General features: G+C 46.6%; 1 protein-coding gene and 1 long non-coding RNA gene across 2 annotated transcripts; one reads left to right on the forward strand and one right to left on the reverse strand.

The window, feature by feature from the left end:
* The first annotated feature begins 6,292 nt into the window (after positions 1-6,292).
* On the forward strand, positions 6,293-12,040 carry LOC127480962 (uncharacterized). The gene is made up of 3 exons (XR_007908065.1): positions 6,293-6,583; positions 7,652-7,747; positions 11,970-12,040. It is a non-coding gene; the product is annotated as an uncharacterized LOC127480962 (long non-coding RNA).
* HASPIN (histone H3 associated protein kinase) lies at positions 8,814-13,233 on the reverse strand. Its single transcript, XM_051809716.1, has 2 exons — positions 12,566-13,233; positions 8,814-12,406 (listed from the first exon to the last, which is right to left on the reverse strand). The coding sequence occupies exons 1-2, from the start codon at positions 13,115-13,117 to the stop codon at positions 10,511-10,513; spliced, it is 2,448 nt and encodes an 815-aa protein (XP_051665676.1). The 5' UTR covers positions 13,118-13,233; the 3' UTR covers positions 8,814-10,510.
* Positions 13,234-19,593: the final 6,360 nt, after the last annotated feature.

The following is a 19,593-nucleotide window of genomic DNA, read 5'->3' on the forward strand; positions in this document are numbered from 1 at the left end:
CAGCAGGATTTTGGGATCCACACTTAATAGATCATAATATTTTGTCAGGAAACACTTTGGTCATTTACACAAGAAATCATGAACAGATGAACTGTCCTCTCCCTTCTACCTCTTGTGACAGGAGAACCCACCTGCATGTGAACCCCTTCCTGGGCAGATGGGGAGGGTTTGCAGGGCTCTGGCAAAGCAGGAACCTTTCACAGTTACCAGTGAAGGAACAGCTGCAGTTTCTCTCCTCTGTCTGCTCTGTGTGTATGAACCACAGAGACTCTGCAGGCCCAGCCATGCCATGAAGGAAAGGCACCAGCAGCTCCCAGTGCTTTCCACACAGGGTTAGGGATTCTCCAACCCTCTCCTGTGTGCTTTGGTCAGAGTTGCTTGGCTCCTGGCAGGGTGGGATAGGAACGTGGACCTTTGGCTTCCAAACTTCACACAGGCACTCTTTGCCTGCCCACTGCTCCCTGTGTCTTCTCCAGAGGCTCCAAGTGCTTCCCACCTCACAGTGATCGACCTCACAGCTTATCTGTGCAATTTTCTTCAAAGAAACTTCATGTCTGGTTTGTGTGGCTCCTGATCCCCCACAGGGCCATTTTCCTCAGGGGCAGAGGTGAAGTCAAGACTCTCCCGTTCCTCAGATGTTTTGCACATTTTATTTTGCTGTTGGATTTTTCCCCCCCCTGTTTTTCCAAAGCCTGCTCTGAAGCTGGAGCCAGCAAGGGGAGGTGTATCCGTGCCTCAGTTGATTCCCTCTCTCTTCATCTCTTCATGACCCCACTTGCAACTGAACATACTTTCCATTGCCTCTGGAGCTCGCAAAGGGAGCCTTGGAAATGTGACAGCCCAAGGGCCCCGACAAAGAACAGATGCTTTCTGTAAGTCCCACAAGCTGCACAGGGTCTGAAGGGCTGCAGCTGGTGCATTTTGCAGCTGGACTCTTCCTGGGGCTGCCTCTCACTTTTGGGCTTTAAAAAATTTCATTATTTGTTGCTCTGGGACTAAAACAAAAATAAAGTTGGGGGGGGAAGACATTTTAAAAGAAAACTTCTGCTTTGCAACCTCACATCTGCTTCAGCCTGGCAGGAGCAGGCAAAGGCTCAGAAAGATGTGGCTGTGGCTGGCACAGAACTGTTACTAAATCTGAGTGCAAAGGGTGGTTTTTTTGCTTCCTCTTTTAACATAATCTTATTTTTTCAGTTCAGATTTGTGAGATGTGGAGTGTTACAGCATTTCTGGACTGTGAGGATGGTTGTTAAATGCTAACACAGGGAGTCCTTAGAGGATGAGAGTTGGAGGTAGCTGAAAAGTGTCCATGTGATTTGTTGCACTCTTTTCTGAGAATTCTTGGAAAATTTAGACTGTCTGGGTAAAGAGAGCCACGTCTCTATTTCACTGGGAGGAAGATCCATTTCCAGTTGACAGCTTTGGTTTTGCTGGTGCTCACATCCCCAACACACAAGTCAGGGACTCAGTCATGTTGCAAATAAAATAATTTTGCTCTTTTGGAATCCTCTGGCGTAAAACCTTGGTCCATCCAGGACAGGAATGATCCCTGTCCTTTGTCAGGAGAGGGAAGCAGTGGCTGCTGAGAGGCCTGGTGACCACTCAGCAGCTTTGGCTGCAAGGACAACGCTGATCCAGTTCTGCTAAAAGCCTCCTGCAGTGAGCTGGGGGCTGCAGCTGCTGCTCTGGTGCTGGGCAGGCACCTGGTGTGTCTCCAGGGTCCTGCAGGAGCTGGTGGAACCACTCCACAGTCCAGGAGAGGCTGCAGGAGTTGTAAGCCAGGTAACACTGCCCTGTGCCAACCTGCTCCTCCCTTCCAGCCTGCAGTGTGTTGCCTCTGCAGCAGGTACCTGAAGGAATCACGAAACTTGGAAAAAGACTGGGAAAAAAATTTCCCTGACTGGGGTGTGGTGTATTTATGTTCTGTTCTCATGGTTCATGGGGAGGGAGGTCGTCAGCTTTGTTGTTCTTTTTCCACTGTCAAACTGTTGAATAACGATTTCGTTGCTGCTAAACTGGTTACAGGATCTGTCCCTGAGGATGGCTGTAATAAAATAAATAATAGGAAATGATCCACATATAAGTAGATATGTGGTGTTTTGTTCTAAAAATTGCCTTACTCTGCTGCAAAGGACACCCATCCTACAGAGCTATATATAGAGAATTCCAGGGAAAAGGCTGCTTGTCTTTTTCTGGAGCACAGGTTGGATCTTATTTAGGGTCTGAGCTCTGCCCACTTGATGTGAGCCATGATGGGGTGACAGATCCTCTCCTTGCTGGAGCTCCGTTTGATGGGGGGAAGAAGGGAGGGTTTACGTCCATCGCCTGGAGACAGAGGTGAAAACACTGGTAGCGTAAACACTCCATGTTGGGGATTTTCCAGCCGTGCCTAAGCAGTGACAAATAAAACATTCCTGCTTTGTGCTCCCGCTGGACGTGCTCTCCCTGTATGGTAGAGGACTGCGGGCTGCAGCCAGCGCTCCTGCCTGAGGCACGGGGGAATGAAAGAGAAATAAAAAAATAAAACTATTCGGTACAAGAAATAAAACCATTCAGGACTTAAGGTGTACTCCTATCCCAGGGTGGTAAAATCCTGGTTTTTGCCTGGACACAGACAAGTTTTTAGTGCAGCCCTTGCCCTGCCCAGTGTTCTGTGCAACACACGTGTTGCTGGGGAGCTGCTGAAACTTTGCTTCCCAGGACGTGGAGAAAACAAGTGTTGTGTGGCCCTGGCTGCAGGATCTGTTACACAACACCCAGGATAGAAGTTAATTGTGTCATTTTGAATGAGAAGTGAACTTTAGCAGCAGACCAGGAGGGAACCCTCCTTGGTGCACTGCTGGAAGTTGCTCAGGGCACGCACAGGATGGTTGGAGAAAACCCAGCCTGGGCATGTCAGGATTCTAATAACGTGCACCCTCTCGTGGTTTATTCCTGTCACAGGGGGAGCACACGGGATGGTTTCTGTGTGGAACAGGCTGGGGATCCCCTCAGCTGCTGTTGATTTAAGAAAAGACTGTGCACTAAGATTTGTTCTGTATTTTATGGGGTTTTTTTCAATGTAAGAGTTATGCTACATTTGCTGTAAAAGGATTTCTGTCTTCAGTGTTTTTCAGACTCATTCTTTCACCTTGAAAGGCCACTTCAATGTGCAGGTGACCTGTCCCTTGGCAAGGTTTGGGTTGACACCAGTGGGGATGGATATGAGGATACTGCAGCTGGAGCTCCCCTTGAAGATCAGCTTTCAAACCGTTCCTCTTTTGGCAGCACTTCCATCTTTAATAAAGATGATAAAGACAAGATCAAGGGCTCTGTTGCCCAGGTAGGTGCATTGTTGGGAACTGGCTGCAGGGCACCCTGAGAGGGAAGAGCTGCTGTTTTCGTAGCAAGAGGCTGGAGGGAGGACGTGCACATTTCACTGGGGTGACACATTTGCAGATGGTTTGTGTCACTCCTCCTTAACTCCTAATTATTCACCTGTCTGGTGAGGCAAAGGAGCTTCAGGTGCTGCTCCAGAACAGCCTTTTCCATTACAGGCTGTTAAGTGTCAGTATTTTGCATCTCAGGGGTGTTACAAAATCATCCCCACAGCAGCCTGGTAAAAAGAAGTGTATTTCCCCCACGACAGGGGAGAGATCCTGACTTCTATTTTTTGATGTTTCCCCCCCTGTTTTAGAGAGTAAAAACCTCTGGAATTTCTTCAGGACTCCAGTATTTTGGACAATCCATTGCTGGTGGCTTTGATTCCCCCAATGATGGTCTCCAAGACAGGGCAGCAGGATCTCTGGAGAACGTGACTCTGCTCTGGTAGGTAATAAATGTTATTTTTTGGTGTGCTGGGGAAATGCTTCAAAGACAAATATAGAATCTGTGTTCCAAGCAGTGTGACATTATTCTATTTTTAATTCAGCATAAGAGGGACGTAAAAAAATCTTTCCCAGTGCTAGAAATTATATAAAATATAAACCCTTTAGTTCAAGCTGCAAAGGCTTTTGCCTTTGTATGTCTAAAGCTTCGAGCAAGTATGAGATAGTGAACATAAAGGCATTAACACAGGTCCAGGTCTGCCTGCAATTCAGCACTGATAATTTGGGTCATTTAGACACAAAATAATTTATTTACATACTGTCCCTCATTTTCAATCACACACGTGGTCAGGCAGCTGAGTGACCTGTGCAGTTCACAAAGGCTGAGACAGGGCAGATGCATTTGATTTTTCTTCTTGCATTTTGTATTTGAAAAACAAAATTCTAGATAAAGAGAGAACTGGAACTGATGGATAATGTGTTTATCTAATGGAAACATAAACAGGGTGTTTAATTCTGAAGCTCTGCCCTCACTGGTGTATTTTGGCTGTCTGTGCCTCCAGGCTCTTGGGATTTTGTGTGTTCTGAACGTTCCCAGCAGAAACTGGGATTGCTGTAAATAGGCCAGCCTGGTCCAGGTGACAAACCATGGAAACACTGAGCAATTCTTGTTCTTGCTGCCAGGCTTCTTTAAAACATTTTAATGTTTGAGTTCCAAAATTTATAGCTGATTCTGTTCCTTATCAGTAATTCAGACTAGCTTGAGACCAGCTGTCCAGTCTCACCAGCAGGAGATTAAACCCTGAGAGAATCCTGATTTTCCAAAATAACAGCCTTGTTACAGCAAAACTACGTTCTGGTACAATCTCAGCTTTACTTCAGTGTCTCAACGAGGTAAAAACTGGGAACTGTGACCAGGTTGGAATGTGCTGTCTCTGCAGGGAGAAAACACACACAAGGAGGCTGATTTTCACAATGTGTAGCTGAATCACTGACCACATTACCCAGGAAAAGGCATGGGAGGCAAATGTATAAAATGATCCAAACAAACATTTGAGGAGCTCGTGGTCCACTGATGGCTGTTAAACACAGTGGCCCAAAGAAAACATCCGAGCCAGAAGGTCCCTAAATATGCCAGGAGATGGGAACTGGAGCAGAGATGACGTGTCAGGACTTGTGCATTTTAATGCCTGGATATTTTCTTAACTTTTTGATCTTCCTTTCTTGTAGCCATGTGAGGTCCACTGTTTTTCCAGGGTTTTTCTGAGAATTAAACATGAGAAAAATGATAACATGGAGTTTCCTGTTCCTGTGCTGGACAGACACCACCCATCAGAAAATGCATTTTCAGGTAATAAAACACAAGCAAAGAGCTTTTTCTCTTTCCAGGATGCAGTTTTTACTATTAAAAATAAAAAAAAAAATGTGGTTTTGTTAGCCTTTGCATGTCATCTGCCCTCTGCTGCCTTCCTACTTAGCAGTACTGTATTCTAGGTGGATTTAGGCCCAGGTTTTCCCCAGACAGATAGTCCTGTCTTGCTTGGAGAATCTCATCTCTAAGGTTCAACCTCAAATCTGCTAAAAATTGCTCTATTTTTGACCACATTTCTCCTGTGCCCCTGTACAACATGAGATCAGGTGTTACCTGTGAAGAAGGTACAAGATTTGTGTGTTTTGTGCAGTACTTTTCAGATATTGAGCTCTCCACGGGAACTTGGATTAAGATTTATTATTTGAATGGTGTATTTGGTAGTAACAACCTTATAAATTTTATAATGAAGTAATTTAAAAAATAATTAAATTTTCAAATAATTTTTTTAGTTTGTTTGTTCCAAAACAACATTTGGGACATTACAAACCTGTCATAAACTTCAAGGTTCAGTCTGACATCCTGTCTCCTCTGTTGCAGTGTAGTACAGGGTTCCTGCAAGCTAATCCAGCTCTTTTTCAGTCTGAAATCCCAACCACAGCTTCTGAGAAAACTCCATAAAGCTCTGTAAAGAGGCAGCTTTTGGCTGCTTTAGTAACAAATAGGAGTCTTTCCCACAATTCAATATTTAATTAGGTGTCCATAAAGCTTAGGACAGAGGAGTGAGGACAACGTTTAGCCCTGAGCAGTAATGAACACTAATGACCATTGTCAGTGCTCTCAGGCATTATGATGTTGAGGGTACATTTATTTCCTAACAATAATTCATGAGATTCTTTAGTGTTGGCCAGCATTGCTTAGTACTTACACACATATCTAATTATTAATTATCACTGAACTTCTCCAGAAACATCAGCCACAGACAGTAGATATTTATTGATGAATAAAACTATTGCTAAAGGAAAATATAGTGTGTCTCTAATCTGGCACAGCATATTTATTCAAGAAAAAAAATATCATCTCTGGAAAAGAAATTAATATCATTGCCCTATAACAGTCCAGGGGTAAACAACTGGCATTTCTTTGACAAGACCTTGTCCCCAGTGAAGACTTCTCATGCTGTTGGTAATAAACCTTATCCTGGGGGCTGAACTACAAAACATCATCAATTTAGGACTGACTTATCACTAGAGGGTCTTTTAGTTCCAGCTTCTCCTCAGCTGAGGTCATGGGAACTTTGGGTTTCAGAGGATGTGTGTGTATATGTAAAGATATTCTGAATCTGCTCCCTTAGAAAAATTAGGACTGTTTGGTGTGACCTGATCTGTGTTTGCTTTCAGTTCCCTGGCATGGACTGCAGCAACAGGACCATCTGTGCTGCTCGTTTGACTTTGACAAGGCAGATTTGGTGAGTCATGGTAGTTTTGTTATCCAGATTTTGCATTTAGAGTTCATATAAAATGTCATCTTTGTGCAAAAGATGTTTTCTTCGAATTCTCAGCGTTGCCCTCTTGCTGACATGACTTTCCATTCAGTTCATCCTTTCCATAATACCACATTCACACAGTGCTCTCTGTGCCTCTGTGGGCATGGCTGGGTGTTCTCATGGCTGGGAATCTCAGAGCACAGACCAAGCTTTGAACAACTGTGATCACCCTAAAAATCCCAGCTCTGGCATTTAATTATGAACATATGATTTTGGTTCAGGCTGATGCACAGCACTACAGCAAAGAGCTGCTCAGTTCCCCTGGCCTTACATAAACCAGAAGGCATCACTTCATTGTAAAAATATACCCTGGAGATTGACTGAAGAGCTGATCAAGTGGAACAGAGCCTAAAGTCAGCCTTGTTGTAAAACAGGAGGGATAAAATGTTACATAAAGCATGGAAGTGTCTGCCTTTGATATTAAGAGGCATTTTCCTACACACCCTGGATATTGAATAATTAATTGGACTATTGCATTGTCCTGCCTGTGAAAGCAATTGGAGGGAGTAATTCCCAGAACCAGGATGCTTCAGGCCTCTCATTAGATAAAGACCCTTTCTGTGTCTAATTCTAGATAGGAGTCACTGCTGGGCCACACTGAAGAGTGCCCATGAATGTTTCACTAATGGAGGTGACTCATATGTGACAACTCCTGTCCTGAACCACCCCAAAAACTTATTTTGGGAAAGTGACAGCCAAGGTGGGGTTGTAGAACAGCCCCACAGCTCACAGCAAACTGCTGAAAGGAAACCCAGCACAGACACTGAAGCAATTTATGACCCAAACAAACCTTGCAATGAGCTCCAGGGGAGGGAGGGAGCGTTTCAGTTGTTAGGACTAGAGCCTAAATACTGGATTTATCTGATTTAAGGCTCTCAAGCTTTTATTGGGCTATTTGTGCCTAATTCGTTTTATGGGAGCAGACCCAGGCTGAGTTGAATTTCCCAATGTTTTTATCCAGCATTAAGAGCATTCCTGATCCTTTGGCAGCCATCCTCTCCTGCTGGTCACTGTGGCCAACCAACACCACTATCTGCTGCAGCCTGTGACTGCAGAACTGGGCAGCCTGTGCTCAAGGAGACAACTGTGAGTAGAAATCATTAACTCCCCTTTTTCCTGCCTCTAAATGATACTCTGAGTAGCTGCTCTTCATCCTTTCTCTCTGCAACCAGGCCAGAGCTGCTCTTCCTTCTAACTCAGCTCATGGCTGGGGGGGCATTCCCTCAAGGCAAGAGATAATTTTTATATTCCTGCACTAAATGTCTGATTTTTCCAGAAGGGAATGATGGGCAGAAAATACACTTGTCACTATGTTTTATCAGTACCCTGGTGAGTTACAGAGTATTTATAGGGTGACTGATATTTTGCCTGTCTTTTCCCTCAAAATAGGCAAAATTTTCAGAGATTTGGCAATTAAACAAAAGCATGATCCAAAATAGGTCTGCAATCACCATGAGTATCACTGAGTGGTGTTGTCTTCACCACAAAATCCACTGTGAACTGGAAACACCAGAATTCCTACCTGGAGACCATTTGACTTATCAGTCACTGGTTACATGAAACCAGGCTTGTTCTTTTCAGCCTTCCAAAGCCTTTGGATCCATGTGAAAAATCTTCCCTTAGGATAATTTTAACTTTGCTCATATTTCCTTGTTTCAGTAAAAGATGGAGCACATCTGAAGGGCCTAATTTAGGTGTAGCACAAATTAAAAAAAAAACAAAACTCGTGTTTTCTGAAGTGGCAAACTGAGTTCTGGCATCCTCCTTCCTTAGCAGGGAGAACAGAGCATTAAAATATATAATCCTGCTCTGTTCCAAGTAAAGCTTTTACTCCAAGTGATTGGGATGAAAATATTTGTTCAGGGCATTTATCTTGATTAGGGGGAAGTTACCATTCTGATTCCTTTCTTGGAATTTATGGGGAACTGACTCCCATTAAAATTTATGGGCACTGGCTAGTACACAAGACTTTTTTTCTGTATTTATTTTAATCAGAGAGCATCTTTAAAAAGAAAATGAGGGCTCATCTCTGGCAGCTGCACTGCCTTGGAAGCACAGTTTAAGGCAAAGGTTTCTACATTAATTTAATGTCCAGTTCTGTCAGGGGTAGAAGCTTTAAATTTTGAATAATGAAAATCCCTATGTGTTCACAAATGAGCAAATTGGTTTGCAGGGAAACATTCCAAGGCAATGGCAGCTTTCAAAACCTGTAGTAACAACGGGCTGCTCCAACACCACTGCCCCATGTCACCCCTGGGCTGGCACCTCTCCTTTCTTGGTTCCTGCCACTGTCCCATCCTTCCTGCACAGCCCAAATCAGCAGCTCTCAAACCACGGAAACAAAGGACCAAGGTAGGCAAAGAATAACATGGTTTATCCTTTTTTTCTTTTTTTTTTAAAGCATAAATGCAAATAGCACCATTGTGACTGAAGAACATCCTTTATATCAGATAAGCATTCACTGCAGTCCTTACCAAGTAGGTTTACAGAATACTCAAATATATTGCATTACTTTAGTTAATTAGAGATGAAAACAAGATTGAGAGGATGCCTGGTAAGATCCCAGGACAATTTCCATCTTAATAATTTCAAGCACTGCAGGTTGTTGAGTAGCTTTTTGTGGTACTGGACAGCACAAGGAGAGTCTGGAAGGCAGAACAGTAAAACCATCACAGGTGAGGGTACTCAGGGTCTCCAACTGCTGAGCTTGTACAAAGACTTCAAGAAAGGGTCAGAGATGCTTTTAATTGGTAAAGTGCACATATCCACATTTACATAGACAGGCTGCACAGAGAGCACTCCAGTTATAATGAATTTGATGATGCTGCCTCTTAATTTCTTAGTGCATCTTTGTCACTGGTTAACAATCTAATTCACTTTTCACTTGGTCAGTTGTTCTCTTTAGACCAGTTTCTTTAATGAATGTGAATACTGGCAAAGGACTTCTGAAAACAAAGAGCTGGGATTTAATGTAAGGATAGCTTCCAATTTAGGGCACCTGGTGCACCTGCAGTCAGGACTAAAGAACAACTATTACCTTCTGCATTTTCTTCTACCTTGTGCATTTTCTTCTGTGATAAATGGAGAAATTGCTTCAAGTGCTACTACCAAGTTACAGATTTGGGTTCCTATCAGCATACAAGGTCACAAAATTACAACCATCAAAACCACATCAAGAACACACGTATTTTGTCTTATTTTTTTTCAAAATCAGATACATCTTCCTTGGTCCTTAAGAGAGGGAACCCCCTCCCCATATTAACATATTATTCCAGATTATTCCACTTTACAGAAACTTTTACATATTAACATTTTGTACCATCATTCCAGGTAGAAATTTCACCAAACTGAACAAAAGTTCTGTTTTAAAACTAAATAAAAGGGTGGGTTTTCCCCTTTCTGTCTCCAGTGAAGCAACAATGTTCACCCTTGTCCTCACTGTCCAGAACTCTGAAGGGTTTTTCCTTTAAAAAAGAAAATGTAAAAAGCCAATATAGTAAGAAAACAACCTTTAATAATCTAAGACTAAAAAGGTAAAAAAAAATTATGTGAAATTCAAAGCATTTATTGAGCCTTAATTTATTTATTCAAACCTTTCTCAAAAGTCCACTTGACAAAAGCTGACACAAGTCAACAGGAAGGGTTGTCTCCCCTCCACCACCCTTCAAAAACAGTAGATATGGAAACATCTTAGAGCAGAAGACTTTTTTGGGGGGATTTTTTTAGGCATTTTTTATAGTGTATTATTCACACTGGGAATCATAATACTTCATTGTGCCAACATGTAAAAAGATCATGTATCCAAAAAAAAGCAGAGGAGAAAGGCAGAATCAGTGACTTAGTCCTTGGTCACTGGAAAAGGCTGCTGTTGAGTAAAACATCGTGGGCAGACTCAAAGGTCAGCACCTCCTTGTGGAACTTGGTGAGCTGCATCTTTGTTTTCCTCAGGGCAGGAGTTGTTGCCTTTCTCTTGTACCTCATGCCATTCAAAAGTTTATCTGCCAGGTAGTGCAGCCAGAGGACGTTGCTGTGAGGGTGATAGTCAGTCCAGACGTTGGAATTCTCCGCTTTCATCTGCCTGTAGATGTCAAACTGGTAGTCCCCTGTGCCTTGGAACAGCTCCTCATCCGTGGAGAGGTCACAGAACACGGTCAGCCCATCCTTCTCCAGCCGGGACAGGGTGTAGTCGATGATGTTGACATGAATCCCTGCTGTGGGGATGGTGTGTGTTGCCCCATTCAGCACATAATGAAGTTCCTTTGCATCTGTTTTTTTGACCAGCACGTTCCCCCAGTGCAGGTCCCTGTGCTCGAAGTGCAGCTCCTGCTCTGCCACGGCCAGGGAGGCAGTGACCTGGTGCAAAATGCTTTTTGCTGATTCCACTGAGGAGAAACTGCACCTCTTGTGCTCCAAGTCACTGCCTCCAAATTCAAACTCCAGAACCATGAAGAGCTGCTCGTCCCCAAAAAGGTCTGGCCGGTCGTTTTCTGATCCCGTTTCTTTGTGGTATTTGTCCCAGGCTTCCAGGAGATACTTGGGATAGGCCCCTTGGACACAGTGCACAGAGTACAGGCTGATGAACCCAACAGTCCTATTCACAGATTCCTCAGACAGAAGACTGAGTTCTTTTGAAATTATTACCTCAGGCAGAATCTCCCCAAAGCTCTTTTGAGCTTCACCATTTACTTTCTCAGTCCCTTCAATGGGAATTATTTTTAGGGCCACGGGCCCTCTCTCACTGTTGATCTGGAACACCTCTCCAAACACCCCCTCTCCAATTTTCTTGCAATCTTTCATCTTATCTAAAGGAATGCATTCCTCAAAAGCAACGGGCCCTTCCTGGTGGCATTCCCCAAACACCTTCTCTGCGTCTGTAAGCATCAGCTCCAGGACAGAGGAATCCCTGGGAGCCAGCAGGATAATGGAGGAGGCGGACCAGGAGCAGCCCTGAGCCCTCCCAGCCGACAGGCTGGCTTGGTACCCTGACAGCTGGGATTTCCCTGCCGGGGTACAGAGGATGCTGCTGCAGAAACTGTCCTCAGTGGCCACTCTCTTCTTCTTATGGAAGGACAGGGACGCTCGAACTCTGGCCCAGGAATACGAGCTATTGAGGAGTGAACAGTCATTATCTCTTACATCTACAGACACCTCCAGAACACCCTTCTGCGCTCGTTTTTGCCTCCCCTGTGGTCTGAGGAAGGAGTTGTTAGGCTGCTGCTGCCTCTTGTTTTTGAGCCTTTTTGGGCGGAGCCTCGTGTGCCTCCCCCAGCGGCTGGCGCTGAAGCCACTGATACAGGCTTTCTTGCAGGTGCTGCCCTCTCCAGAGCCTTGGAAAGGCTTGGTCCTTTTATATTTACTCTCCAAGATTCCTGGGCGGCCCACGGGAGATTCTGGCTGCTGGCAGGTGGGTTGAACATCGGCCTTCTTGTTGAGCTTCATGCTCGCCATCCTCCTTGGCACCTCCTGACGGTCCAAGACCACCACTGGCACAAGCTGGTACTCGTTGGCTGGGCCTGTGTGACAACCCGAGCTCCCTTTTGCTGAGTCTCTGGTGAGATGCTCACGCGGCCCATCAGAAGCGGCACCGTGGCAGGGCGCGGCGCGCTGTGTGTCACCCTGAGCGGGCGGAAAAGCGCTTGGGGATTTCTGTGAGGTCGAGGCAGCTTGTGCCCGGCAGGGCTCCCCCCGCACCGACGACCTCAGCACACGGCGGGGCTCCTGCAGCCCCGGGTCGGGCTCAGCGCTCTCCAGTGAGATCCACTCCTGCTCCTTCTCCTCCTCCACGGCGCTGTCCGCGCCCCGCAGGTCCGAGCGCTGCCCGGCGGGCGGCGGGTGATGCTCCAGCCCCGACCCGCTCTCTATGGTGGTGCTGAGCAGGAGCGGGGCGAGCCGGACCTGCGGGGCGCGGCGGCGGGGGCGGCGGGGCGGGGGGCTGTCCCCGAGCCCCGAGCACGACCCGGAGCCGCCGTCGGTGGCGGAGCTGAACAAGACGAGGCTGCCGGCGGCGGGCGGGGCGGGGCGGCGGGGCCGGGCCGGGGGCGGCCATTGCGGGGTGCTGCACAGCAGCGGGGCGGCCGCGGGGCACGGCGGGCCCTGCCGGCGGCGCCGGGCACGGCGCGGCGGGGACGGGGAGGGCGAGGAGAGGGACGGGGGGGACGAGGAGAGGGACGGCTCCGGCTCCCGGTTCTCCTTCCCCCGCGTCTCCCGCCTGCGGTTCCGCAGCCGCCGGGACCAGGCCCGGCGCTTACCCCCGGCCCGCGGCCGGCAGTCGCTGGGCGGCAAGAAGTCCGGGTCGTCCTCCGAGCGTGCGGATAAGGCGCTGGAACCGGCCGAGGTGGAGCTGAAGAAGCGCTTGCGGTCCTGCGGCGGCGAGATCCAGCGGTCGGGCGGCTGCAGCGGGCGCAGGTACCCGGCGCGGCGGGAGTAGGTGCGGAGGAGGCGCGGCCGCAGCAGCATCGCGGGGAGGGAGGGAAGGAGGGAGGGATGGAAGGAAGGAAGGACGGAGAGGAGGATCCCCGGGCCGGCGGGAGCGCGCCCGCCGCCCGTTCAAACCGCTATCGCGAGAGCGCGCGAGAGCGCGGCGGGGGCCGCCGCACCGGGGCGGGGCCAGCGGAGGATACGCCCCCATTGACCACGCCCTCCATTGACCACGCCCTCCTATCCCGATCCTGCTCCTGGTCCTGCTCCTGGTCCTGCTCCTGGTCTCCCAGAGTGTCCCGGCGGTGCTGGCACCGGCCGCTGCCGTGTCACAGACCCGCTCCGCTGCCTGTCAGAGCCCCCGGCACGGGCGGTACCAGCGCTGCTCCATCCAGGCCCGCAGGGACACGTCACGGCAGGACTGGCTTTACGTGTGTGTTCTGTACGTGCTCATACGTGTGTGTATATGTAGACATGTATTTATACATGTGCATATGTGTATATACATATATATATGTATGCATGTGTTCTATACATGTCCATACATATATATATGTACACATGTATCCTATACATGTGCATACATATATGTGTATATATGTATTCTATACATGTGCATACATGTATATATGTGTGTGTATATATGTATACATACATTGTATACATGTGCATGCATGTACATGTATATGTATATATGTTTATACCTGTATTCTACACATGTGCATTCATGTATAGATCTATATCTATACATGTATTTATACATGTGCACACAGGTGTATATATATGTATACATGTGTTCTATACATGTGCATAGAATGTAATTCTGTATTACATTTTTATAGAATGTGTATGTATATGTATGTATGTATATGTGTTGTCACAGCCATAACTCAGGCTATGGACACGGGACACAGCTTGGTGGCAGCACAGGACCGTGTGGTTCTTGCAGTCTGAGTGAGGCTTTGCTGAAAAGCAGCTGAGGTTTCGTTCCTTTTATTTCTTTTTCCATAGTTCTTAAAAAGCTGAACTGTTCTACTGGTCCCTGGAAAAATCACCTTGAGCAGAGGACTCGATTTGGGTCTGAAAGAGGAAATGTGAGGATCACACAGGCAGCTGGGCCCTTCTGTTGGGGCAGGAACAAGTGGGACATCCTGGTGGTTTTGCTGAGTCTAGAGAACTAATCAAGTCCCAGAGTTAAATTCTGGACCTTTTGTTCTGCCACTGAGTTTAGTGAAATCAGGTTTTGACTGTAGGACAGAAGCAGAGGGAGGATATTTGCTAGTGCAGATCAGAAAAGCTTTTAGGGTACTTTATTGAACTCTGTACTGATGCAGCCAACACTGAGGCCTCCTGTCCTCTCAGGGATTTCAACATCAATATTCCCTCTCTTTCCCTGGTGAAGACATGTTTTTTAATCTGAAAGATCGGCACTGGTGGTTTATCAGCTGCAGGTTAATCAGCAATGTAGAGAGTTTGGGGAAAGAAGATGCCTGGCCAGACCCTGTGGTTGGCTTTAGCCAGGACCAGGTGTTTTTCCTGAGCAGCAAAATGATCTCAGGCCCTCTCAAGTGTTTGCTGATTCTAAAGAAGGACAAAGATGGACAGTTGGTAGTGTTCCTATCTCTGTCCCTATTTGTGTGGTTGTTTTATTTCTGTTGTGTTTGCTTGACCATAAACCCCACAGATCTAATGTGTTTATAGACAGCAGTAGATTAAACAAAGATTACTCATTCAGACCTTCAGAAGACAAAAAAGTTCCTGTCTCCTTTGGTTTAACCAATATTGTCTGATGCAAAACTAACAAACAATCTTTCTCTCCTTTTTTTTCTTTTTTTCCCATAATTTCTTCTCTGAATTAAGTTTCCCTGATTACTTGGATCCCTTTTGTTGTCCCTGAAGGCTCTCAAGGAGGTCAGCTCTTGCAGTGGGTAATGCTATTTTCCTTTTTAGATGTTTTTTCTTAAATGCATTACAGAGTTCTGTGACTTGTAATTTCCGGTGAGTGCCATCCGACCATTTAATTCTTTGCAATCACTGCAGCAGCTGCCAAACACATTTGCAGTAATTGGATGGCACTTAAGGGATTAGCCAAGACTGCCAAGGCTCAAGTCATCCAAACCACAGCTGGGTTTTTGTGCTGTTTCCATGGGAGCCTTGCTGTGTCGGCTTCTAAATTTATTTGCAATCTGCATTTTGAATCACATCCCCTGTGCAAAAGCCTTGTCAACATTTGTGGCCTCTCTGCATGGCCCTGACTTTTGTGCACTCTGGAGTGGCACAGTTATGGCACGTCCCTGAATGACAGAAGATGTGCAGATGCCCCTTTCAGAGTCGTTGAACGTCCGACCCCAGCCAGGTTTAAGGTGTTGGCAGCTGTTTGGGGTCCAGGTGTCAGGGGCAGAGAAGCTGCTGCAGATGTTCCAGAGGCCTCTGAGCTGTCAGGATGGTTCATGACCTTTATGCAAAGGTGGCAGAGGGTTTGCAGAGCCACAGCTTCGTGGTTTCACCACCGTGGGCCCCATCACGTGTTCAGCCTGGTGTTTCTTCACCGTTTCGTTCTTCCCATGGGAGGGCAGGATGTGTTTTGTGATGCTGCTTTAATCAGGGATGACACCAGCTGCTTATGTCTTTCCCATATGCCAGGAAGACTCCCAAACCTTGGGTTATAATTCCATCAGTGTGCTCAGAAGCTGCTGGGTTCATGTTGGAGCTGAGGGAATGCCATGGCCTGGTGGCAGCAGGAGAAAGGGAGCTCTGCTGCTCAGGAAAGCTTAGCAGGAAAAGGGCATCAGTAGTTCTTCATTATTAAGTGCAGGGTGCTGACATGAGAACATTGGATAGGAGAGCTTTTCTGGGCTCAGGAGCCTGTTGGGGCAGCTTTATTTGGAGGTAATTGAATTGCAGCTCAAAAGAGACATTTCCTGTCCTTTATTATAACAGAGTGAGCGAGCTGGAATGATGCTGCCCTGCCACAAGCAGATTCCTTTGACCCTCTCCCTCCCAGTTTGGCTAAACTGGCTCCAGTAGGTTTGTGCAGCACAGCTGAGACACTTCAGCCTCTGCCATCAGCAGAGGTGATGAGGGTGAGCTCAGGTGCCAGGCTGAGGGGGCTGCTCAGGAAACCTTTTCCTCTGGGAGTCAGGTCTGAGCAGCACCTGTGTTTCCCTATGGCTGGAAGGAGTTACCACTTGGTAATCCCAGGGAGGAAAGGACAGAGGCCTCAGGCCACACTTTCTACCTGTTTCCTTGAGGAAGGTGATGGAAGGGGATGAAGTTTTCTCCTCAAGGTAAGCTCTGGTAGGGGTATCAAGCCAGGACCAGTTTCTTGTGTTTCCAAGTCAGGAATGACATGTGTTGGCAAAGAAGTAAATACTGATCTGTCTGGTGTATTCAAGAGCAGGGCCTCACCTTTAGATCAGTGGTTCCTGTGAATACACATTTTATTAAACACATTCAGCTTTCAGGCTCGGATTCAACATTCCATAATTTCCCAATGATGCTTTTATTGGCTGACTTTAGAAGGTGAATTCATTGCAATGCAGCACTGCACAACTCTGCTGTCACTGCACTCAGTCTCTGAGCAGTGTTTTATGTGCACTTTAATTCCTGTTACCTGTTTCAGTGCCAGCACTGCCACAGAACAGGGCATGATGGCTTGGCTTCATTAGATGTTCAATATTTTTCCTTCCTCTCTGTTCCTCTTCCTCCAGCACTTTCCTTCTTGGGTTGGGGGAGAGGAGTGGGTAAATGTTCCAGCTAATAATAACGACACTCCTACACGCTGTAGAGGAGATTCAAGACTTGGGGAATAACCTGGAATGCATTCAAAGGCTGTAAATGGCTCTCCTGGAAGTGAAGAGCTGAATGAAGGACAGAATATGTTCTAGAACTTCAGAATTCTTCCAGTTCTCACTCCTACAGACAGTTCAGGATGCTCCTGTGGATAATGACAGATTCTTTCCACAAATTCCCTCTCCATTGTGGCTGGGTGTGCAGCTGTGCTAGTTAAGAGCACAAACACAGAGGCTCATTTACCCTGCAAAGTCACAGCCAGGGTTGCAAGAGAAGCTGAACAGAGCATTTTTCACTGTGGACTGCACACACATTTCTTTTTTTTACGTCCAAACCCATCACCTTCAGAAAGCAGCTCATGCTTGATGGTGCTGATTTCCATGTGTACGAGCTGTGGTTTGAAAGCAACTTCCTCTTTCAACCTGTTCAACCCTTCACCTTGTTTTTTTGTAGATGTTGACTTACCAGTATGACAGTATGAGAAGAAACCACTAATGGAGAGAGCTGCCCTTCCCACTGTTCATTTCCTTGCCAAAATAGCTTGTCTCCTATTTACATCCTCTCCTCCTCCTCTCTCTGCTATTTCAGTAGCTGGTCTGGCGCCTGTTTCTGAGGGATGATGGACCTGCATCACTCAAACATTTGCTGCAGGAGCATTTCAGGGCTGGAGAAATGTCTCAGCATTTATGAGTCAGCCCCGTGCCTTTGGGAGCTGATGGTTTCTGTTGCACTTGACAGTCAGTGAAGGGTGGAGTGGGAATCATGGAGAGAATTGATGCCTGGGGGTGACTATTTGGCACTGGAAGTGAACAAGTGCCTAAAACGGGCACCTCCAGGGCTCTCTGCCACTGCCTGGAAAGCATCTGGTCTTCTTTGGGTGTAATTTAAAGATATTACTGGGCTGATCTTGAAATCTTTCTATGCTACACTGTCATAGAGACAGATATGACCTTACTGTGTTTCAAATGCCCCTGGATCAGGGCAGGGGTTTAAAGTTTAATTTCCACAGTCCCTTAATGTGGCATTTGCAGCCTCCTGAGCAAGCTGAGATCAGCTCCAGGGCAGCTTAACACCAAGGAGCTGCTGACAGGTGGAGGGAAAGTAGGTGAGGAGCAGTCTGGGCAGGCAGGGATGTCATTAGTCACGTGTGCTCACAGGACACCTGAGACAATTACTGTGAACAGTGTGAGGAATTAAGTACAGGTGTAACTTTTCAGGAATAAAAGATAGAGAAAGGGGCAGTTTCAGTCCTGTTTGTGATTCCCCCTGTGAGAATTTCGGGGCTGAGAAAACACCACTCATGGGAATGGAGCAGAACTGGGTTTTTTTCATGGAAAATTCAAAGTGTGGGACTCATAAAGCAAGAGATCTTGCAGGGAAGATCCAGCCTCAGTCCCTTGAGAAGGACTAAGAGAAACTACAGGTTTTTTTATCTTTCACTGATGATGCTTTGATTTTGTTAGGTTATTTACTCCCCCACTGCAAATGAAACTGCTTATGTTTGAACACCCAAAAACAGTTCAAGAAACACACAGCAGACTTGATTTCCAGGCAAGAAGAGAAAAAAATAAGGCTGTGAAAACCAGGTGATGAAAACAATATTTGTGAGAGCGTTCAAAAAAGTACCAGCTAAGTTGTTTTTGCAGCTCAGCAGCAGCAACAGCTTTGTCAGCAAAAATTTAGCTTGTACTGAGCAGTATGCAGAATATTCTGAGGCACATTTGATACAAGTTGAAACTTTTTGTTCCAAAACAGCTATTGCAACTGTGCTCCTGCTTGATGTTTAAAAAGAACCAAGAAAAGTATCAGCTTTACATCCTCTTTTTTTTTATTTTAGTGGTCAAACCTGGTTGACACCTTGAGGCCACACCTAGAGCAGAACACTTCTCACTCTAAGGAACATTTTTTTTTTCTAACCTGTGTAAATCTTTTCTCAGATTAATTGACCTGGAAATTATTACAGAGACTCAGAGCAGACCTGTGTCTGTGCCACCAAGTAAAACCAGGCCAGGAGGTAACACACTGTTTAACTGCTGGCAGGTTTCGTGGTCTGATCTCAGTCTGTGCAGTCCCCAGACAGATGAGGAAGATGGAGATGGAGAAGGGGGGTCTTGAGACACCACCAAGGGCTGAATTGTCTCCTCTGGTGCTTCATTTGTCCATGAACTTGTGTGTCCTCAGTGTAGCAGGAGAGATGGTGGAGGCATCTCACTCTCTAGTCCTGTCCCTGGAGCAGATCCAGCAGGGCCAGGGCAAGCAGGGGGGGTTCCTGTGGGACAGAAACGATGCTTGGCTGTCACATCCTTGCAAAAGGAGCAGATTGGGCAGGAGATCTGGTGGTGGCTCCTTTAGGATGCTCCTGTCTCAGTCCAGCTCTGGTTCCTGGAGCTGGGTCAGTCTCCCTGAGCTCTAACTGCCTGGCTCTGGGGTTTGGGCACTGGAGAGGGAAGACAAGCTGAGCTCACTTTTCCTCCTTACTCATTTCTGGATTCATGGACCACTGTGGTCTCCTTCCTTTCTGCAGGAGTGTGTTTTCAATGAGGGTTTTGTATTATTTGGTTACTGTATGCTTTAAGATTTTATTTGTGCTTCAGGCTTTCACACAGAGGACCTTTAAGACCGGATTTAGTGATGGTCTGGTCTGTAGGAATCTAGTAAGGAGTGGTGGGTGCAATGGCCAAATATGGATCAAGGAAGAGGTAAAGCATGAAGAACAGATGCTT

Source organism: Manacus candei, unplaced genomic scaffold (genome assembly GCF_025592945.1).
Source record: "Manacus candei isolate 608988 ecotype Guabito, Panama unplaced genomic scaffold, ASM2559294v1 h1tg000076l, whole genome shotgun sequence".
Taxonomy (NCBI): domain Eukaryota; kingdom Metazoa; phylum Chordata; class Aves; order Passeriformes; family Pipridae; genus Manacus; species Manacus candei.

What these genes read in the sequence shown, in the direction of transcription:
- HASPIN (XM_051809716.1), bottom strand. Translation starts at nt 13,117, where the DNA reads ATGCTGCTGCGGCCGCGCCTCCTCCGCACCTACTCCCGCCGCGCCGGG. An exon ending in CCCGCCGCCCCCGCCGCCGC is followed by an intron (nt 12,407 to 12,565) that starts GCCCCGCAGGTC and finishes ATCTCACTGGAG; the next exon opens with AGCGCTGAGCCCGACCCGGG.